At 36.4% G+C, this 24,573-nt stretch overlaps 1 protein-coding gene across 2 annotated transcripts in view; it reads right to left on the bottom strand.

Moving 5' to 3' along the window:
* Nucleotides 1-24,573, bottom strand: part of SEMA3C (semaphorin 3C) — a 179,182-nt gene that overhangs the window by 84,700 nt on the left and 69,909 nt on the right. For both annotated transcript variants that reach the window (XM_007982361.3, XM_038004544.2), the window contains exons 3-4: nt 2,414-2,574; nt 1,268-1,330 (exon numbers count right to left, since the gene is read on the bottom strand). In XM_007982361.3, coding sequence (XP_007980552.1) covers nt 1,268-1,330; nt 2,414-2,574 — 224 coding nt within the window. The remainder of the gene's footprint in view (nt 1-1,267; nt 1,331-2,413; nt 2,575-24,573) is intronic.

Genomic DNA, 24,573 nt, shown 5'->3' with positions numbered 1-24,573 from the left:
TGAAAATAAATGCTTCATTTCCTTAATCCCATATTTCCACTTTCCACAGGATTAGCATTTTTCCCATGTTTGGTCTTGTCTGATCCATCTCTACTTCCAAGACTCAGGGTATAGTCTTCACTCCTGAAAACAGTGTCTCTTGACCCTACCACAAAATAAATGATTAGTCAACATTTTTTTAACCCTAAGGTGATCTATTACTTGTTATGACCTGAGACCTGAATGTATGTGTATATATTGACTAGTCTGTCCACCCGATTACCATATTTCTAGCTTATTTCTAAATTACTTTGTATTTCCATGCTCATTTGATTATGGCTGACTTTTCTAACAAGATAATAAAGTTGACTGGAGTTAGAACTATTTCTGTCTTTGCATCAACTATGTCTTTAGCAACTAGCTCTGTGCTAGATATATAACAGGTGCTGAATCAGTATTTATTGAGCAAATAATGGAAGGAATGAATGAAGAAAGAAACCTCTTGACCAAACTATTTTTGAAAGAGAGGGTGATTTTGATGCTTGGTTCTATTACATTTTCATTATTTGAGGCAAAATGGTGAGATGACATATATGCTCCCTTATAAACATTAAATGACGTGTACACATTAAAGATCTGCTCCACGTATTGTTTTAGAATATTCAAGAATAACAATGTACTACTTTCAGCAGTCATTTGTAGAAATTAATATAGATTTCTTCCTTGATTCTTTATTTTGAATCTCACCTAGAGGAATACAATTTGCACAAGCGTTGCATACTGAATATTTATTGATACTTATATCTGTCTCTATTGCTGTTTCTGTGGCTATTTTTAATTAACAGAGGTACCATTTATCACCAGTGATTTATATTTATGGAATCTGCTGGCTAACCACTACCCTTTTGCCGAGAATCTTTGTTTGGAAAAGCCCACAGGGTATCTGGGAGCTGCTCCAGACACTTGCATTATCATCGTTTCAGGAGCCTGCTGAGAACTCTGCAGGTTGGATCCACTAGGAACAGAGGTTATTACTGAAATCCATCATGAAATGTATCTGAATGAAATAATGAAAGCAAGGCAAGCAATTTTTACCCAGTTAGGAATTCTGAAGTGACAGAGAGCCCGAGAGTTCCAGTCTCCTCAATGTTTAGTTGTTTAGCCTGTGTCCAGCCAAAAATTTAAAACACCACCATCCTTTGTCTCATTTTTGGCTTCCCTCAAAGTACATGGATTCGAAAACCAAATATTTAAGTTAGTGTTTTTTTTTTTTTTTTTAAACACTTACGGTGGGATCTTTGCCAGCCATTTTGCATTCTTCAACTTTGATTGTAGATGCTGGCCAGAAAACCTGCTCAGAAAGAAAAATAAAGGTTGCATAATCTCACTTGGACATATGACAGCCCAGTACTCTTCATTTACTTTTTGTTAACAGATTTATTTAAGGTGATCCTATACTAAAACTTTAAAATTCTCTCTTTTTATGAATTCATTAATATTCTATTAGTTTAACAATTACAATTACTTTTTATTTCTTCTATCAGTGTTTCCTTTCACAAATGCTTTTCAATAACATATGTTCATATACTGATTGTATATTAAAACAATTATTAACATAAATGTGAACGATATAATTTTTCACTCCTTCTGACATACTACACTTTTCCTAACTGCTTATATGACAGTAAATTTACATTTACATATCTTTCTCAGTTAATATTATTTTTGGTAAATCACACAGCCAGGCTAGGTTTACATAAGATGGGCCCCTAGGTACTTCAATAGCTAAAATAACTTGGATGAAATCCAAGAGATTCTCTCTCTCTCTCTGAAATACTGTGCTAGTATTCTAAATAGTTGCAGCCTTGGGTCCAGTCTGGCAATAATCATTAATTTAGTTGTCAGTCCATTGCCTATGTTAACACTTCCGCAAATGTGGAAGTCTCCTTGTTGTAATAAATTTATAATTAATCTACTTGTATTTCTTTACTCCAGTGAAGCTCAATTTCATTTCCTTGTGAAATGGAATGATAAATATAGGCCACACTGGATCAAGTAACAGTGTATTTAATAGCTGTTTTCCTTTCAGACCCTTCATGGGTTACATGGAGATAACAAAGTAGATCTTCCTTTTCTCTGACCGTTTCTTTCATGCACTACTCTATACTCCCTTTTTTCTTTCTTTACATATTTACACACAGGTGGTATTTTCTCAATTAGCTCCGGGTTTTGAATTGTTAAAAACTATGGAACTAGACCAGGAGAACTGAACTTAGTATCTTTTCAGTCCGTGAAAAAGTACTAACTTTCATAGCAACATGGGACCAGTATTTTCTATTGCTCTAATAAAATGCATATTATTTTTTACTTAATGCTTTTTAAAAAAGAGACACTCAAAAAGTGGACACTGTCCTCATGAAAAGGATAAACTTACACTCAAAGGTTCTTGACTTATATTGTTAATATTCAGGGAAAGAATGTGATCTTTGCTTCCCACATATATCCGGTCCTGATCTTCATCCATTAATAAAATCCTGTAGTCTAAAGGGTGGTGGGAAAGGCTGAAGTATTCAGAGGTCTTGGTTTCTCGAAGTTCTGAAAGAGTGAACAGCACAAGTATAGATAGAACATCCTGGTTCTATAATTCTATTATTTTAATAAAAACTATTATGCAAATATTTACCAAAAAATGTCAAGGTACATTACCTTCTACAGTAAGAAATTAATTTTAAAATAGAGTTATGGGCTAGTTCCCTGTAATCTCAGCACTTTGGGAGGCAAAGGTACAATGGTCACCTGAAGCCAGGGGTTCAAGGCCAGCCTGAGCAACATAGTGAGACCTTGTCTCTACAAAAATGTTTTTGAAAAATTAACTGGGCATGGTGGTGTGTGCCTGTAGTCCCAGATACTTTGGAGACTGAGGTGGGAGGATCTCTTGAGCTCAGGAATTCAAGGTTACAGTGAGCTATGATCGTGCTGCTGCACATCAGCTCTGGCAAGAGAGCGAGAGACCCTGCCCCCTCCCAAAAAAAAGTTATGCTAATGGGTATTTTAATTCATTATATTTATGCTGAAGTAAAACATAAATCAGTAAGTGCAATGTTAAAGTTTATGGTAATAATATGTGATTACAAAATCAGTCACGTTTGCAATAATCTCAACTCTGTTTTATTACTGGACATCATCAACTTAAAACAAGTTAAGTTAAACAACCAAAAAAAAAAAATACAGTGAGATTGAACAGAAAACAAAACCAATAGCAGTGTGATTGTCTTCTTATGCTCTATTAACGTTTTATTCTTGGACTCTATTTATTCATCATTTTAGGATTGCTATTTCCTACTACAAATATTTGCCTTACATCCCAACATAATTCTAATTAGTCCAACTATCTTTTTCTATAAATTACTTGAAAGTAGACGTACTTTCAAAAGGCAATGTTATTTTTAGCAGAATAACTATGCATATATCTAAGGAAAATACATGAATTTTCAGGTATCTAAATGTTCATATTTTCAGTATCCTCAATGGTTAGTGACTCACACTCATTTAGCTTCTTTCACATTGTCTAAGTGCCTTTGAAGGTAATGAATGTATCGTGACATTCATGATACATTCTCCAGTCAAAACGCTCCTCTGAAGGAGCGGAACTTTAGACCTTTCTATTCAAATGGTTCAGGATTTCTTTGTTCTTTTGATTATAATCTGAAGAATGACAAACTCTAAGAGACTGCTTTCTGAGATTACTGCTTCCATGATGAACTGTTTCTAGATTTTTAGGCGTTGAATTACAAACACATTTCTAAAAATTTTGATAGAGCTGCAGTTTGACTTAAACTGAAATTAAAATGACACAAATTCTTATAGAAAGTCATGGACTATATTTCATGAGTACTTGGGCCATAGCCCATATGAGAACATACAGAAGTCACAAATTTAACCTATTTTCTGGGCACATTTGTTCAGAATGTCTGCCATAATATCCTGCAAGTAGTTTTAGCCAATAATCTGAAAATTCCTGGAAGAACAAGAGTGATAATGAAACCAGGTTCTTTGCCAAACTTCCTGTGATACTGAACAAGTTACTTAACCTCTCTGTGCTTTAATTTCCTCATTTATAAAAACAATCATAGTACCTTCTGTCAAGAGTTCCCATGGAAATCAATTTAATTGACACATATAAATATGTGAAATGAGTGACAAGAGATAGTATTCAATAAATTGTCATTATTGTTATTAAGTTTGGATCATGATTTTTAAGAAAAATATGAATTTAGATAAAATATGTTTTCCTACTATTTTAAAATTTTGGGAGCTAAATCCGTAAAATTATTAAGATATAATCTTATAGCCTCAAATTTACTGTTCATACAACAATAGTAAAATACAGGATTTTTTTATGTTGGAAAAAACAATCGAGGTTAGAAAAATATTTGAGAAGAATCTTAAAATGTAAGATCATGACAGTATACAAGGACAAAAGGCAGGTCATTAACAACAAGGGCCTGGATGAAGGATCTGTGGAAACGGGGCTTGGGTGCTGAGCATGGTGCAGCCTGCTGACTTCCCAGTTACTGAGCCTCCCTAGGAATCACGGACAGAGAGGTGACACGGTTGGCAGGTGGTACCACAGCCCAGAAACTGAAACAGCTTCCTTCATGAGGAGAGCAGGTAAGGGGAGAGGGAAATCCTTCAGGAAAAAATCAGCCCATACCAGACTAGAGGTTAGGGCTAATAGAAAAAAATCCAAGAGCTGAGAACATGGGAGAGACTACAGAATCAAAGCAAGTATCACTCTAAGGTTGGAGAGGACACAGACTGCCTTGGTTCTGTCTAAAATCCAGGTGTTTTGTAAAGCTTGCTTTCATCTCAGGGCTAGATTCATGGTTGTGTAAGTCTTCTGTAAAACACCAGGGGTAAGATATTGCTTGGGCTGCTGGAACACACATTCAACAAGTAGCTCTTAATAAATAATTGTGGAGTGACATACACAGACTAACATAGTAAAATATAACTGAGTTCATGGCCTCTGGGGCTCAACCACTGGAGTCTGGATTCTGGCTCTACCATTTCATTTCTAGATGTACTTGGCAAGTGCCTTTATCTCTCTGAACTCCAGTGCCCTCATCTGTAAAATCAGGATGATAATATTATCTACATTATGGGGTTTTTGCGAAGTTTTAACTGTTGTCAAGTTTAATATACATAAAGTTTTAAAAAGAGTCCCTGAGCTATAGTGATGCTGGTTACATGGGTTACCTATTATTATAATTTGGGGCAAGACATCAATCTTCAGCAAGCAAAGTCAGAGCAATTTCTTATGCAGGGAAGAAAAAAATGATTAGAATGCCTGCTTTAGAGTTAATATTACTATATTCAATATTTATTTTTTTACAAGTAGAATCTACTAAAATTAATCAGGAGAACACAATAATAAAATAAGGCATTTTTTAAGGAAAATAATTTGAGTATGCAGAGTAATTTTTTAAGTATATAAGCTGAAAAGACTAAAAGACACTATTCTAGTAGTTGAGATATTATATTGATGAACACCTGATATGCTAAAATGGAAAAGAAAAACTGATGTGAGAAACACCTAAAACAAAGAACTTGGAATGATTTTATATAGGTTTTGGCTAGGGGTAGAGGGAAGATTGGGGTAAATTCCCCTTAACATTGAAAGCTAAGTATAGGAGAAATGAATATGCCCTTACAACTTTTGGGAGATCTGAAAAGGAGATATATTTGATAGAGAAAGTACTTAGGTATGGATAGGTTAAATTACATTCAAATCAAAGCAGAAATTTTCCACAAGAATGTAGAATTAGATAAGGAATTTAATTTTGCCATTCCAAAGAGCAAATCTTCAGGTAGAGATGTTCACTTATTTTCATGGATGATTATATGGAATTCTGAGAGTAGATACACTCTCTGAGGAACAGTGTATCTAAAAAGCAAACCAAAGCATAGAGATGAGTTGGTTGTTAGATACAAAAAGGGAGCCGGAAGGTGATTCATGATGTACAGGAATCAGTTTGACATTGGGAAGAGAGTACTCAATTGGTGTCACCGTTCTGAGTTGAATTTCAGTTTCCTCACTCACTAAGTCTATTATTTTGGGAAAACTAGCTCATTTCTGTTTTACTTTTCTCATCTATACATTGGCAATAATAATACCAAGTTCAAAGTATGTTCCACCAGCCCACAGTAAAGGATCAATATATGCTCCTTTCATCAAGAGACACTGTTGATTATCTATCTAATAGATACTATTCTTTTCTCCCACCTTGACAGGGCTGTTCAATGACAACCGTACTGGCCCCATTCTTCTAGCCAGCGAGTGTTTTAAATACAGCCATGTGAACAACTTTAGCCAGCGAACTCTGGAGGGAGGGCTTCTGCATGGCTACTGAAAAAAGGCTTATTGAGTCTTAAAAACTGGCACACAAAAAAGAAGAGGTGATTTCTTTTTCTGCCTCTGGACATTGGTATGTGAGTATATGATGCTTGCAGCAATGGCATCTACCAAGAAAGTTGCTTGCTGAGAATGGCGAGCAGAAATGTAGAAAAAAAATCTGGATCTTTTAAGAAATTATTGAGTCACTGAATTAACAGGAATTCCATTATTAATGGAATATTCTGTTATATGAAATAAAAATAAATCCTTGCAGTTTTTAGGCACCTTGAATTGAAGTTTTCTTTTTCTGTTGTAGAAATAAATACTAACTGATATATCTTTTGAGGGTCCACAATGCCTACTACCACTTTCTCACACTTTCTCTCATGAGGAAAGTTTAGTTTTGATGTTTTTTCCAACACATTATTTTTTCTTTTTCCCTTCTTTTTCTAATCTGTACTGAAATAAAACCAAGAGTATGATCTCAGCTGGAAAAATAGGCTCAACTAAATTTTATTTGCAAGTAACAAGCAAATAATTGCAGTTCTCCTCTTTACCTGTTTCATTAGAAAATCGGCAATCCAGGCCAGGCACGGTGGCTCACGCCTGTAATCCCAGCACTTTGGGGGGCAGAGGCAGGCCGATCACGAGGTCAGGAGATCGAGATCAGCCTGACCAACATGGTGAAACTCCATCTCTATTGAAAATACAAAAATTAGCTGGGTGTGGTGGCAGGCGCCTGTAATCCCAGCTACTCAGGAGGCTGAGGCAGGACAGCCTCAATTCTCCTGCTGAAGCAGGAGAATCGCTTGAACCTGGGAGGCGGAGGTTACAGTGAGCCAAGATTGCACCACTGCACTCCAGCCTGGGGTGACAGAGTGAGACTCCATCTCAAAAAAAAAAAAAAAAAAGAACAGAAAATCGTCAATCTATCGCATTAATTCAAATACCGCAGGGAGCAATAGCTACATCAACTTAAGATCTTTCTGGTCCAAGGATTTTTATCTAGTTTTCCAAGCCATAAAGCATCTTCAAATTTAATTACCTATAGCTCACTGATAGTTGACAGCGGTTAACCAGGGAGATTTACTTCAGAAGTGCCCTTGTTGTAATAAAAGCCTAGGCTATTTTGTTAAAATGCTATTTAAATTGCTGTTAGTAGTCATAATTGAACCATATGACTTGGGGAGAGAAACAACTTTTTGTTAGAACACAGAGATGAGCTCAAAGCAATGAGAATTTTATTTATAAAAACAATGACCCAAGAATCTATCATTTCGTTTCACATAGATCCAATTTAAGTAAATGAATGATCCAGTGATTTGGCCACGGTTATAGAAAGTGACTGATGTAATGATTTGGCTACAGTGAGAGAAAAACATTACAATGACTAGTCCATCATCTAAACAAGGCAAAGAATGGCATTGTCATTCCTTTAACCTCATAATGCTGTGATCCTTTTTGAAGCATATGAGCTACAGCTATTTGTGTTGTTTCTCAGGACATGCTCAATTAATGAATAAGGGACTCTGGCTGAGAGTATGTAGTATTAGAAAATGCAGTGGCTCCACAAAGAGCAGCATAGGTCTCCTGGCCCCTGGGAAAATCTCCTAGGAAACAGCATTAAAAAAAAAAATTTCTGCATGTTTGTTTCCCATAATCCACATTATTGTACAGCTCCATGATGGAAAATTACTGTAATGTCTTCTACACCAATGTTCCCTGGGGTAAAATTTGCCGCATAATATGCTTACCTAAAATTCATGTATCTACATGAACTTTTCTTTGTAATAGAAACCACTGTGAAGCTTGAGAATTTAACCAAAGGTGGAAGAACAATAGGTTTCCCCAAAATCTAAGCCCTGGCAATAGAAGCTTCCAGAGCTACCTGAGTATAGTCAATATATTGTTACAGCAATTATGGCATAATTCGAAATACAGTAATATATTATGTCTGTCAATAACACTCTATTACTATTCATGAAAGAACAAACCTTTGTTCTCTGTTAAGCCAGTCAGTGATCTTAATATTTTTGAATTAACTAAGTCACGAAGAATCTCATTCATGCACTCAAAAATGTGATCTTGATAAAGGAAGGTAGAAAGTTTAGGGTTTTATTTTATAAATATTTTTTATAGTTGTCCCTTGGCATCTGTGGAAGATTGGTTCCGGGATACCCTACAGATAGCAAAATCCAGGATGCTCAAATCTCTGCTTCAAAAGGGCAGAGTACTTGTATATAACCTACCCACATCCTCCCTATACTTTCAATCATCTCTAGTTTACTTAAAATACCCAATGCAACGTTAATACTATGTAAATAGTTGTTATACTGTATTGCTTTTAAATGTGTGTTATTTTTATTGTAGTATTGTTATTGTTTATTTTTTTCTGAATATTTCTGATCAGTGGTTGGCTGAAACCACGGATGTGAAATCTACATAATTCAGAGTGCCAGTTGTATACCTGTCAAACTACACAGTAGGGTAACTCATTCACTCAGAATACTACATTGTCTTCAGCCTTTTATAAAATTCAAAATTAAGTAAAAGATTACTTGATTGGAAATCAATTCCCAGGAGTCCCTGGATTTGAGACATATGCAGTAATTACTCATTAATTTAAAATTTATGATGTGTTATTAATTTATTCAATATATATTTATTGAGTCCTTATCCCAGCAGGCTAGACATTTTGCTGAAATAAGAGGACAGAAATAATGAAGATACCATGTCCTAATGACTATTTCATTGCTTACCTAACATTCTGTTATTCTGTTGGGCTAGTCCATCAAAACATTCTTCTCATCATAAACCTCAGATCTGCCTCAGGCAGAATGCACATCTACAGATTTCAAAGTAAATCCTTAGGATATCTTTTACTTCAGAGATATTGCTACTGACAGGATAATTGCCTCTTTTGAAAGTCTTATCTCAGAAGAATTTCAAGTAGAGTGGGCTCAAGTGACCCATCCTCTCTCCGAGGCTTATTGTTTTGAAACTGGGTTAGAAAGTGAACTTCACCTGTCTGTTTATAAAAATAAATAAATAAATAAAGACAAGCAGTGAAACTTCGGCAGACTGAAACTACAGCTACTTATTCCTAATGTGAACAAAGACAACAGAGACCAGAGGGCATGTCGTTAAAACCATATTTGCTCAAAAATAATAGCCCTGGTCGGGCACGGTGGCTCACGCCTGTAATCCCAGCACTTTGGGAGGCCAAGGTGGGTGGATCACGAGGTCAGGAGATCGAGACCATCCTGGCTAACACAGTGTAACTCCGTCTCTACTAAACATACAAAAAATTAGCCAGGCGTGGTGGCGGGCGCCTGTAGTCCCAGCTACTTAGGAGGCTGAGGCAGGAGAATGGCGTGAACCCCGGAGGCAGAGCTTGCAGTGAGCCGAGATCATGCCACTGCACTCCAACCTGAGCGACAGAGGGAGACTGTCTCAAAAAGAAAAAAAAAAAAAAACAGACAGACAGACAGCAGTGAACACAGAATGTATCTCCCAGGCACTGCACCAGAGGGAAGATTAGCAAACACACAGGTGCCTAGAAACAATGACTCTCGCCCTGGTTTGTCCCAAACAGCCCCAGCTTGTGCCCATTTCCCCAGCATCATTATCACTAGTGCCCTCTTTCATTCTCAAAAGACTCATGTTTTGGATGTTAAATTGTATGGCTGCTCTACTTTTAAGCAACCTCTTAATTATCTTGAATGGTTTTCTATTAGTTTTAGTAAAAATTTCAAAATTTTAACCCCTTCCCATTTAGAACAGAAAGTGGAGCATGCTGTCAGTGCTCATTTAATTTTACATAAACATGCTGTTTGAGGCTGAAGCAAATCTGACTGATTTTCACTGTGAAATAAAATATAAAACTGTTCTTGCAGTTATTTCTAAACAGAACTAACATCAGAATCATTTGAATCTTCAGAATCATCTATTTCGCAAACGTCGGATTAATCAAATAAGTCTTCGGCCAATAACTGTTCAAGATGCTAACATCACACATAGGAATGCTACGTTTTCTGCGATATGACATTTTCAGGAATTGAGAATTACTATATTTCATGAATTGAAAGACCACTACTAAAAACAGAATACTATAAACAGAATAAGTATTTTGTTTCCTAAGTCGATATACTAGAGTGATGCGAAAATAATAATAAAAGTGAGATATTTTGTGGCAAAGTTACCTTGGGGTAAATGCTGTAGCTCCAAGTATTCTTGGAGCAAACAGGAAAGGGTTAACATGGCCCTCCAGGCCTCCTATGATCTAGTTCCAGATTATCTCACCAGAAACCTTAATCATCACTGTTGGCCTATTCTTTGTTCTTGCTCTGCTGGTCTTCTTTTTATATCTTGCTCCGTTTTTGCCTCAGGACCTTTGCACATGTTATTCCTCTTGCTTATAAAATTCTTCCTGCCTTTTTCTAATTCATACTTATAATTTGACCAATGTATTTGATATCATTTAAACAGGGCTGTCTCATAAAAGCTCTCTCAATCCTTTAGACAAAGTCAGGTCTCAGGTCCGCTGATATATTTGCTCCTTTCCCTCCTTGGTTTTCTTTTCTCTTGAAGGCCACCTGGAAGGTCACCTGAAATGGTCTAAACTGTCCTGGATTGGGGGGTAGGGGCTACACTATGACTTGCTGAAACCCACCTTGTTTCTGTACAGTTTTTAAGTAGAAATTGGCTCTAAACATGAAACACAGGTCTTTGTGCATTCACATTCTACCGGGTTTTTTTGTTTGCTATATTGATTATTATTTTTAAATCATGGTGAATTAAAAATACAAGCATAAACCAATCAAATGGAAAAAATGCCATCAAATTTTGGAAAATCATGGTTTACACGAAATATTAATAATTTATCACTATTAAAAAGTAGGGTGTGTATGGCTGGGGTAGGCGAAAGGCTTGGCTTTGGAAATAGTTGACCAAGGCTAAAGTTCTAGTTTCACCTTTTGCTGGTACAGGGTTTCCCCCAACACCACCCTCCAGAGCATTCCCCTTAGGTCCTGCATCTACAATATAAAAAGAGAATGAGAACATTTTGGAACCAGAATAATCTCTAATGTTCTGTATAGCAACAAAATGTCTATAAAAATAATTCCTTTTTCACTGTTTGCACATATTATCTATTGTGGGATATCTGTAAAGCTAATGTAATCCTTCATATTACTATACATCTTATAGGAAAAAAAGGTTCTATGTAAAAACCAATCTTAGAAGTATAGCCACAGTAATACAACTGTGTATTTTCTACAAAGATGAAGCTAAACCAAAAACAAGGCTATCTTGTTCCCCTACTATATTAGTCCATTTTCACACTGCTAAAAAGATACAACTTGAGACTGGGCAATTCATATACAAAAGAGGTTTTAATTATCTGTTTCACATGGCTGTGGAGTCCTCAGGAAACTTATTATCATGGTGGATGGCAAAGGAAAAGCAAAACTTGTCTTACATGGTGGCAGGAGAGAGAGAAAGAGCAAGAAAACGCAACACTTAAAATGCTCAGCTTTCCTGAGAACTCCCTCACTGAGAATAGCATAAGCAAAACCACGCCCATGATCCAATTACCTCCCATCAGGTCTCTTCCTCCACACGTGATGATTACAATTGAGATGAGATTTCAGTGGGGACACAGAGTCAAACCTTATCACCTACCAAAAACATATTCCATTTGTGTTGTGTAATTCAATTAAATTGGGAATTCCCTTTCTGATTTCCCTTTCTCTAAGCTCACTTGGAAGACATGGCCAATCCTTTGTTTCTTGTGTGGTAACTACTGTCTGGATTCTATCTCAGGGTACGAAGAATACACAATTAGGGAATATCTCATATGTCTTGAGAGACTCTGAACTGGCAGTAAGTAACTTCTAAAAAGTAGAATAAAATCTGAATCTATCACTAATCTATACAAGGACAACACAGATGACCTATCAGTATCAGTGATATTCATACAGCTAGGAAGGCCTCAGTTTCAGAGTTTCCACTTGAGATATCAACAAGGCAGATAAACTCATAGAGGAGGAAACACTTCATCTGACACCTGCTTTCTAGACCTGTTGGCACGTCTGAAAAAGCTTTACTTTGAGGCAAGGTGTTCAAGAACAGTGGTTCCAAAATGGTTAACAAAACAAAAGCAGATACCTAACAACAGACAGAGAAAAAAGTGGGTACAGAAGAGAAATGTGGTATCAGTTGGAGCTCGGTGTAAATAAGTGTACCTCTTCTAAATAAAGTATTACACTGTCATTACAATTTTTTTGGTAAAAACGTTAAGATATGGAAAACATTTTCTCATGTGCCAAAGTTATAAAAGCAGGCTATATTCAATATGAAAACAAGTGTTAAAGATCATTCACAAAAAGTAAGACTCGTAGGGATATATTTTAAAACATTTACAGCAAAGCCCCTGGATGGTGGGACAGAAATATAAAGACAGCCAATATTTCAGACCAATGTGTGTGCATTGGGGAAGGATGATGAGCTGACATGGTGTATCATGTCAGCAAAACCCCAGAACACCGAGAGTCTAATAGACTCCATTCCTCAAGCACGTCCCTTTAAGTGACCACACTGGAAACACATATGGAAAAAGTCTTACAGCAACATTTAACACTTGTCTTTCGCAAAATTTATACTATTTGCTGGATTTGTATGCTTTCAATAAAACTCCCTTGACTATATTGTGGGCTTCCAGTGGGTACTTTTAGTCAACACACTCAATTATAGCAAGGATAGGAGATCCTATGTGCTAAGTGAAGTCCCTTGTCCCTCTCACCCTCATAAAGTTCTGAACACAGCCCACAGCTCTCTGACATAATGCTTGTGTTTATACATAACACAGCCCACAGCTCTCTACGACGTACTGCTTGTGTTTATACAATACATTGTGTACAGGCTGTACACAAAATAGAAATATTATTTGAGACATATATTTATTCATTCACTCAACAGATGGTAAAACGTCCAGGTGTGGTGGCTCATGCCTGTAATCCCAACATTTTGGGAGGCAATGGCAGGTGAATCGCTTGACTCCAGGAATTTGAGACTAGCCTGGACAACATGGCAAGACCACGTCTCTACAAAAAATGGAAAATTTTGCAGGTTTGGTGGCATGCAACTGTCGTCCCAGTTATTCAGGAGACTGAAGTAGGAGGATCACCTGAGCATGGGAGGTAGAGGCTGCAGCGAGCTGTGATCACACCACTGCACTCCAGCCTAGGTGACAGAGCACTTGTCTCCAGGAAAAACAAAAAAGAGAGAGCGAGCGATGGTAAATGCCAGGAGCTAGGTAAAACTATGAAAAAAATTTGATCTCTCTCTCAAACAGGATATAGTCTAAAGTGGAGGTACATAAGCAACTGCAGTATAAAAAGATGACCTCAGAAATTACAGAGGATTAAAGAATGAAGATTAAGTCTTCCTGGAAATAACAGAGAAATCTTAGACAGAAGGAAGTACTTGATCTTGTTTCTCCATTCAATAAATATTAACTAAGCCACTCAATATTATACTAAAAATCACAGAAATAAATGTACAAAGTATAGTAAAAGAGAGGGTAAGTGTTTAAGACAAGGGCTTTACATCATGGCTGTGGAAAGAGTCACATAATCTTTGACCTGAAGGATAAAGTTGAGCTAATAAAGAAATAAGCATTTTCCAGGGAAGAGAAAAAGTTTATGTAGAAACCCTCAGGTGGGAGATGCAAAGGATAATTAGAAGTCTGGGGGGGTTGATCAAGAAGAGTATTAGAGTGGGGTTTTCTCAGCAGAAACAAGGAGCCAACCAACATGGAAAGATCCAAACTTCTTGACTGTTAAACCATAGGGGTTAATTTTTCCCAAGTCACTTCAGATGCCAATGAAACAAATCTGAGCAAGTACCTACCGTGATCACATACAAGTTTGCTAGAAAGACAATTCTGCTTAATGAAGAATTCTTGAGAGCAAGACTGCTTCATGATACAATATTAAATGAGTAAAGTAGAATAAAAATATTTTGTATTCTTAAATTATTGTATGGCTGCATATAAATAAATAAATGTTGAAAAAAGTCTTGACAAAAATGCAACTGATAAATATTCTCATAATCCTGGAGGCTCATTTCAATGCCCTGTCAGTTAAAAGGACTGTAATTACTCTTTGATCAAGAATCAGGCTATGCAAACTTTCCTTACAGACCACTGTAATTTACATATATTCTTATAGAGGAGTCTAGTTGCACGGCACTTAATAAAATGCGGAACTAGGCAATGACAGAAATATCAATATCTAACTGGAAAACAATTATATGTTGGCAAAAAAATCCCCATCTTTAGATTCCTTCAGAATGATGGAGGACCACCCACAGCTTTCAGTAAGAAAACCCATTTGAAATTTAAAAACTCAGCTCTCCCCACCCGCAAAAATTCTTGACCTATGCTTTCACTTGATTCATTGTTAAACTCATTTTCTTTTGAACACAGGAAAAATATTATAAACTATATACCATAAAACCTCAAATGTAAAGGTCCAGACTTTATGAACAAAGAGATGGAGAGATGTTTTCCTAAAAAGACAGCTACTTTGTCTAAATATTATTTATTTCAATGTGACTCACTGTTTAGCCAAGTTACTACATTTGGCTTCAAAACAAGAAACAAGTCTGCAGAACTGCAGAGGACAGTGGAGACATGTTCATTTAACTTTAAACACATTTGTCAGTCATTCTACGCAGAAGCTCCTTTTTTTCCTCTTTTCTTGTCTCTCTCCCCGCCGACACTGTCTAAAATACAAGGTCAGTGACTCTGCAGTGCTCAGCTGCTGGAGCAGAGATTTAAACAGTCCTTGGGAGTGGGCTTCTACATAGTAATAGAGCCACCCTTTAATTCTTTTCAAGGGAAGCACAAAGGATGCAACCATGTTTCCTGCAGCTTTGAAAGCCCAAGACTCATCATATATACAACGGCTTTTCAATGTATATCCAAGACATTTCTTTTACCTTCGTGCTAGAGTGGGAAACCATTTGTTTTCAAATTTCACGTGATGGTATTTTGAGATGGCATCACTCAAGCTTTCAAAAGAGATCAGTGTTGCACTTTGCTGTTTTTGTTCTGGAAACATAATATTTACCATTCTTGCATGTACTTCAAGAAGAATAGCAGAATATGAGACTCAAAAGTTTATTTATTTTACAAAATGCTGCCACCCCATTGAGACAAACATTAGCCATGACTTTCTTTTTAATTTTCAGTAAAATCTTTTGGTGGAAATAAGGCGCATTTAAAAGAGGAAAGGACAAACCATAAGAAACCCAGTTTGACCTAAGTATTAACAGCTTATGGTCACCTTTTTAATGCAGAGGGAAGTTTCACTTCACTGACTTACAGACATTTTTATACCTGAATCTCAAAAAGCAACACATTTTACTAGGCAAAATGACAGTTATAGATAGCTGAGGTGTTACTTGAGGGACTTAACATTAAACACTTTAAGTAACTTTACAAGATTAAGTCAAACAAGCCACATTATGCCATATAATCAGAAGAGCAAATAAACAGGGCTCTAGTTCAGCATCTATCTTTTGCTTCTTTTCATCAGAGACATATAAATTGTATTCCCTAATTTTAAAACTCTGCAAGCTTTGTTACTTCATCGACAGTGAATATGAAAAGAACAAAATTATCTTTTCACATCCAGGTGTAAAATTAATTCAAGTTAGTACATTTCCAGTCCAAAAATCAATTTAACCTAAAACATAAAATTAGAGGCTGGGAGTTGGTGTGTGGGTGGGGGTGCAGACAAAGAGAAGTTGGTTAATGGATACAAACATAGAGTTAGATAGAAGTAACAAGTTCTCATGCTCTATAGAAGAGTACGATGACTACAGTTAACAACAATGTATTATATATTTCAAAGTAGCTACAAGAGAGGACCTGAATTGTTTCCAACACATAGAAATGATAAGTACTCAAGATGATGGATCTCCCAAATAACTGGACACTATCATTACACATTCTATGCATGTAACAAAATATCACATGTACTCTCTATATTATCTATCAGTAACTAAACACAAATTAAAAATTAAAATGAGACTCTGTGTGTGTGTGTGTGTGTGTGTGTGTGTGTGCTCGCGCGCGCGCGTTTGGCTTGATGCATTTTCCTGGAACAAAGTCTGGCTTTTGAAGACAAATCTATTCTCAAATCTTGGCACTGCATCTGACCAGCTATGCGGCTTTAAGCAACTTAAATTATTAGTGCCTAAGTGTTCCCACCTGCATGATGAAAAAAAAATACCTATCTCATGGGACCACTGTGCTAACTGAATGAGAAAGTAAGTGTGAAACACCTGGAGCACAGTAGCCATCACTCACAACTGGTAGGCTAGCCACGCAAAGATAAGAGTTTCAATTTTAAATAGGGTATTTGTACACTAGCTTTAGGGTATTACTCCAGAGTTGTTTTCTAAATTAATCCTGCTAAATAAAATCTATTGAATTAACATTGATTTGTATTGAAATGTAATGAATGCACCAATAAAAATCATAATGATATCTCAACATTCTAGGAAAAATACTTTGGATTACAACACAAAAGTAAATGAGAGGAAAAGTTTTCTTACTCTTTATCCAGTCTGCCAGTTACCACACACACTACCTAAGTTCTACTGAAGTCTCTAAGAGGAGTTTACAAGCACTACCTCATTTACTCTCTACGAAAATGTTATTAACTAAGTTTTATTATATTCTCCATTAAATATATAAGAATACAGCAGATGAGTCGTAGGCACCTTTCCTGAATTTTGAATGTTAAGTGCCAGTGCCCACACTCTCTTGTCCCCATGGAGAATGAGAATATGCTCAGCTGAGGCACTTGGTCTCCATCACTTTTCGTGAGTATAGCTGTAGTCTTCAAGTTTTAATGCACATACGAAATATATAAGTTGCTTATTAAAAATAAACGTGCTGGTCAGTGCCAGTTTTATGCTATAAACTGAGATCCAACAGTTCTCCCAGCAAAATCTATCTGACCAATTGTCATATTGGTATTATTAATGATTATATTTAATCAAACATTTGTCCAATAATATTTTCTAAGATTTTACATAAATTAACATTTATCCTCTTTACAGTCCTACCTGGTATACAGTGGTTCAGAGTGTGGGTCCGGAGCTTGACACTTACTTGTTTTATCATCTAGCAAAGTTACTTAATTTCCTTGGAACCTTAGTTTACTTATCTGTAAAATGGGGGTAATGATATTATCTATCTCATGGGTTCCTAATTAAGATAAAGCAAATTAATAAATTAAAGCAGAGCAGTTCCAGGTCTATTATATTGCTCAGAAAATACTGACTATGATCATTATTCTCATTTTTAAGGAATAATAATAATAATTCTCAGAGAGGTCAGATATCTTTCTCAAGGTCACACAATTAAAAATGGCCAATGGGAGAAAATTAAAATGATATCTTTCTGGCTCTAGAACTACTGCCCTTTCCAACACAACACATCACCTTTCTACACTGTCAGGGCAAACTCGACCGCCAGTGAACCATGCCTTTTTGAGTAAATGCATGAAATGTGCCAAGGAGTTAGCACATTGCTGCAGCAGTTTTCAAGATGTATAACAAGAGCACCATGAAAATGTCCTTCTAAATCTTTGTATCTTTGTGAAATGTCTTTCTTTTTTTGTTAGACGGTTCACTATCTCACTGCTTGAGGAGAATTTTCCAAATGAAAGCAGAATCCAGAGTGTGAACTAATCAGTGAGAAACTGCTCTTGTTGAAACTATTGTGAGGCTAAAACCGACAGGAAATTTGGAAATGGGAGACAAAAGGTAATCATTTCTGTTGCTGCTGGGAAGTTGACCACACCCTCTGTGTCATCTTTCACTTTTTTGAAACCTGCTTTTCCTGTGTACTTCTTAGGTGGACATCAGTAAGCCAACTGTTGTTGAGGGTATTAACACTTTTACAAACTAAAACCGTCTTCAAGGAGAGAGACAGCATGCTCACAGTACTAGAATACAAGGCAGTGTATGATAAATGCCTGTAAAGACAGGCAGCGAATGGCACCGCCATCCATATTCAACCTACAAACAATAAAATCATGCTCCATTCCTCCCTTCCAGCCTATCAATCAACCGCTGAGCCTGGCTCATTTTACCTCTAAAATGTCTCTCATGTCTGTCATTTTTTCTGCATTTCTATTGTCACTCAATTCTAGACACGTATCAATTCTAGTCATTTCCGATGGATAATGGCATGAGCCTTCTACTTGCTCTTCCTGTCTTTAGTTTCCTTCTTTGTTCAAATATTTATTGAATGGTGGAAAACCATGGGCATTAGAGGCAGTCTGTGTGCTGGGAATACGACGACTAGGACCCTACCTTACAAGGCATGTGGAATTCTCACATAGCTTCGTGCTTCTATCTGAACTAATTTATCACCCAAACACTAAACACGACCATGCTTTCACACATTTTCACTCTGTCCCATTTGAAATCTACTAATGACTTCCTATTTTTTAGGAAGTTCTGAGAAGTCATGCCTACTTTAAGAATGTAGCAAATGCGATGGCCTTTTTCGGAAAAATTTCATATAGGTCATAGTCATAAAATATTTCACGCAAATTCAGGGTGTCGCTGATACTCTGAAATTCATTCAAGTATCCCATCAGTGTAGTCTACGTGCCTAGGAGATAAATGTCTCATCTAAAGGGAAAATTTCAAGCCTACAAATATGTTAAACAAGACCCTTCATGGCCTGACCCTTGCTACCTCCTCAGCCCGATGCCTGGTATTTCCTCCTTGATCTTTATGCACCTACAATACAGCTATCTGTATTATCTGGAAAACATCATGCTATCTCATGCTTCTCAGCCATATTCATACTAGTCTCCTGTGCCTTTTTTGCTTTGCTAACTTTTCGTTGTTTGTGTGTTTGTTTTTGAGACAAAGTCTCACTCTCACCCAGGCTGGAATGCAGTGACACGATCATAGTTCACTGCAACCTCTAACTCCTGGGCTCAGGGGATCATCCCACCTCAGCCTCCTGAGTACCTAGGACTATAGCCACACACCACCACGCCCAGCTAATTTTTGTTTATTTGCTCAGCTGGTCTAGAACTCTTGGCCTCAAGTAATCCTTCCACCTCAGCCTCCCAAAGTGCTGAGATTACAGGTGTGAGCCATCGCACCCAGCCCCTTTTCCATGTTTTTAAGGCTTAATTGATACTACTATCTGTATAAAGACTTTCCTGATTCTCCTGTGAGAAATGATGAAAATGGCTCACTTTTATTTAATAATACACTATTTTACTGGTGCCAAGATAACTAATTATAATTACACACATTTAAACTTTGCAACAGCACTACAATGTGCATACACTGCACTTCGTATCTTATACATAAGGAAACTACACTTAAGAGGAGTTACGTATGTGTTGATTAATTATAGGTGAAGAGCAGCAGAGTCAGGATTGGAACTCCGGAATGCTGAACTCTAAAGTTCTTTCCATTGTAACACCTCCCCTCCAGTACTCCTTTTGTATATTGAGTACATGTCCATTCTTACACACTTTAGATACAACCTTGGACTAATTTACCCCACAAGTCTGAGTGTGCCAGACAAAATTTTACTATTTATTTCAGGAAACTTCAGAATAGTTTACAGAGACTGGAAGACTGTACCTGTTCAAAGAAAACTGTTTAAGCTGACCTGGCGAAGACCTTCAATTTTCTACCCAGTTTGGATGAGGAGAGAGAAACAAGGAGAGAATGGATTATTCATCTCAGCATTTAGTGCTGCCATATTTGGGGTATTTGTCATTCACCCCAGAGCAAATTTGATGAAAGAATGGTATAGATCACTCTCTAATGCTCAGTGGTGAAGAAGTGTTTCTGTGTCTTTGTTTTGTTTCTGTAATATACAATAAGAGTAAATTTCTAGGTAAATAAACACTAATTCAGCCATGCAAATATAAGCCCAAATTTCTTAACAATAGATTTGGTAGATATTACTTTGTCAAATAGCTATACATGTCCTAAAGGTACACTAACATGTTCTGCATTTATTGTTTTATGGACTGGTAATAACTGTGGGCACTCTCTGCCAGCTACAAAGGAACATACTTAAACAACACTGGCATTGAGTAGGATTTTTTTTTCCCTTTCCAAAAGGAAAAAGAACAAACTCATTTGGCATCCTCATTTTGCTTTTGAAGCATTTAGGACAATGAATCCACAACGTAATTTGTCAGCAAATCTTCCAGTACTGAGAAATCTATATAGGGCTGACTGTGTCAACAGGTGTTAAGAGCCACTGGGGCTACAAACAAGCCAGGTGTCACTGTAGAAAGCATACACTAGACACAGAGGAGCTGGAGGGGGCACAACCACCACCTTGTTCATACAATCAGCTTTTTACTCTGAGGCAGAGCATCTCATTCAGCCTCAAATTTAGCATCTGTAAATGAAGGGGTTGAACTAAATAATCCGTAAGATCGTTTCTAGCATTGGTCTTTTCTGATTTCAAGATTTTCTAAAACTACCTTTAACTCCTACCCCAACATAAACTTTGAATGCTTTCAGATTTTATGTATAATATGCTGTTCCTTCTTTCCTGAGATGTCCTTTGCTATACATGCAACGAATTCTAGTGTCTCAGAGGTAAGTTATACAATTTCTGAATAATGGTTAAGCATGTAAACTTAACTACATCTGAATTTGAGTATGTCTAGTTTGCTCTAATTAGATATTCAGAATAAAAATCAGTACCCAATAACTAAAGTTCAGGACATTAAAGAGAAAACTATTCCCAGTAATGTCTACCTTGAGATTTTGACTATGACTATGCTCCCTCCTTCTAGTCTCATAATTGAACTGCAAGCTCTAACTTTTGACTTTGGAAAGTCACATAATCTCTTGATTATAGTCCTCTACCTACAAAAATAGTGCAATAGTAAATAATTGCCTCCTCTATCTAGTACACAACAGTGAATAAAATCTGGCAATGGGAAAATTGCTACTTACTAGATGATAACTTGACTACCTTCATGCCTATATACGCTGGACACTGAATAACACTGAAGGTCAGGTCGTGGGGCACCATGTTTCACCCTGCTAAATATTTCTTCTCCTAGCAACATTTGAAAAAATAAAGTTAGCCTTCTTTATAAAAGGATAAAACAACTCTTTGTCCCATCCCTCTTACAGTTTTTGATGTTTTTATTCTTCAAAGGATTTATACTCTCTGTTTTTCCAGCAAGTATTTTTAGAAAACATAAGCAAAATAGTCCATTCCAAAATCTTCTTCAGAGCATTCTTTATCTCCATTCTTTCATCTCATTTTAATTTAGTGTTTCTTTCCTACGTATTATTTATGGAAACTATGTATTTTATAGAAGCTAGTCTTCTCAGCCTATGTTTTCATTTTATTTTTCAATTTACAGTGGTTTTATTCATGGTGATTTTGTTATAAAATTTAGATAGAAAAATTCTTTTTCTCACTTTGGATGCCCTCTTTTAAATTGAATGCAGTCTCTAACATGGAGAGACGATAAGATCTCTTATAAACCCACTTTAACACCCTTTCCCTCATCATGTTTCACAGCAACACATGTTTCTTAACGCAAGAGATTTTACTGCCTTTTAATCCAGCTTTTGAATGTCATACAAAACATCATTTTGCAGTTAAGTTTCTAAATTTAGCCTTAAGTATGTCTACCTACTTCTACCATGAGTGGATAATTGGTTAATCTTCTACAGTAATCTTCTTTACTGTTCTGCATAAAAAGAATACAAGACTATATATACACTTTGCCTTCATTTTACATAATTTACACGCAGCTTTCCATCTACAATTTCAAAACAACAAGTAGTAACACTAAGTTTTAGCAACAGTGGCCATTAATAAACTTTGATGCTTTTGCTGAGTAGACAGCTACATAAAAAGAAAATCACCATTGCTGACAAAATACTTTTCCTTAATTTTAAATCCTTAATATTTTCTTTTTAAACTGATCAACTATAAGTTTCTTTCATCATTATCTCTATTTCATGCATACAAAAGTATATGCATAAAAATACATGTTCTTAAAGATGGGCATTAATGAATATATTAGATAATAGTGTACCTTTTCATAACTGAACGATCAAAGAGAAAGAAAATCAACACTTTAAGTGAGGGTACAGAGTAACAGATATTCTCAGTTACTCAGATATTCTAAATTGGCATATTGTTTCTGGAAGGGAAGTCTATTAGAAGTTTAAGTATAAATTTCTACAGCAAAACGCTTGGAGAATAAAATAGGAGACAATCTTTGTGGTCTTGGGATAGCCAAATGTTTCTTAAATAGGGCAAATAAGTATAAATCATAAAGAAAAGAATGATGAGTTAGAATACATTACAATTCAGAATTTTCATTTATATAACACTACCATTATGTGGTGAAAAAGCAATACAAATAATGGGAACAGATTTCTAAGCACATATAATCTATAAAGGGCTCATACCAAGAATGCATAAGAAACTCCTAGAAACCAATAAAAAAATACAAACTAAAATAAAATGGGCAACGACTTCAAATAAATGTCTTACAAGATATTTAAATGACCAACAAACTGAATAGTGTTCAAATGTAATCCAGAGAATATAAACGTAAACTATAATGAGATACTACTATATAGTTATCTGACTGGCTCAAACTTTGTTTTTAAATAACAGTAAAAAAGAAAGGTGTTTATTTCCAGGATTTATCAAAGACAAAGAACAACTAGAATTATCATATACTTTTGGAAGGAATATAAATGTCTATAACCATTTTGGAAAATGGTTTGGCATCATCTGCTCAATTAGAATGTATATATACCTATGATCCCACAATTCAATTTCTAGTTACATACCAAAAGATGTGTGAAAAATGTTCACAGCAGTCTTATTCATGATAGGTCTAAAACGGAAATGGTATGAATGTCCATCAACAGGGCACTGGGTAAATGAATTGTTGCATTTTTCTTATAATGGGTACTACTCAGCAATAAAAAAGAATTACTTCTACATGTAAAAATGCCAGTGAATCTCTCAAGACACTAAGCAAAATCAGTTATACACAAAATAAAACATACTATGCAATTCCATTTACATAAAGTTCAAAAAAAGGTGAAAGTAATCTATGGTCATAGAAGTAATCCTGGTGGTTATATTCAGGGAGAAGGTAGGAGAGAGTCACTGGAGTGACAAAAGGGGTCTAGATATATTTTTCAACCTGCGTGGTAGTTAGACAAGTATGGTATATTTTGCTAACTAGTGTGGTATTTCATATATACTGAAGATTTTGTACTTTCTCTCTATGCTCAATTTGCTGATAATTACAGTTTCTAAAAGAGTATTAAATCGATGCATGCATAATCTCTGAATCAGTGTATATCAGTTTTCTGTGGTTGTTGTAACTAATTACTACAAGTGTGGTGACTTAAAACACAAATTTTTTACTCTCACACTTCTAGAGACCAGGAGTATAAAATCGGTTAACACTGACGTTGAAGTGGGCTGCAGTCCCTCCGGAGGCTTTGAGGATCTGTTTCTTGCCTCTTCCAGCTTCTATTGATTTCTTGGCTTGAGACCACCTCCCTCCAATCTCTCCCTCTGTGGTCATGTTGTCTTTTCCTCCTCTTCTGTGTCAGTTTCTCAGCCTCTTTCTTGATAAGTACATTTGTGATTCCATTTAGGGCTCACCCAGATAATCTAGGATAATTCTCCCATCTCAAGAGCTTAAGTTTATTCACATCTGCAAAGTCGATTTTGCCATGTAAGATGACATTCTACCCGGCGCAGTGTCTCATGCCTGTAAACTCAGCACTTTGGGAGGCCAAGGTGGGTGGATCACAAGGTCGGGAGATCGAGACCAGCCTGACCAAGATGGTGAAACCCCATCTCTACTAAAAATACAAAAATTAGCCAGGCCTGGTGGCAGACGCCTGGTCCCAGCAACTTGGGAGGCCGAGAAAGGAGAACTGCTTGAACCTGGGAAGCAGAGGTTGCAGTGAGCCAAGGTTGTGCCACTGCACTCTAGCCTGGGTGACAGAGCGAGACTCTTGTCAAAAAAAAAAAAAAAAAAAAAAAAGACATTCACAGGTTCTAAAGATTAGGATGAGCGCATCACTCATGGGGCCATTATTTAGCCTACCAC

This window comes from Chlorocebus sabaeus, chromosome 21 (genome assembly GCF_047675955.1).
Source record: "Chlorocebus sabaeus isolate Y175 chromosome 21, mChlSab1.0.hap1, whole genome shotgun sequence".
In the NCBI taxonomy this organism is placed as follows: Eukaryota; Metazoa; Chordata; class Mammalia; order Primates; family Cercopithecidae; genus Chlorocebus; species Chlorocebus sabaeus.
This window is presented reverse-complemented; position numbering and strand designations above follow the sequence as displayed.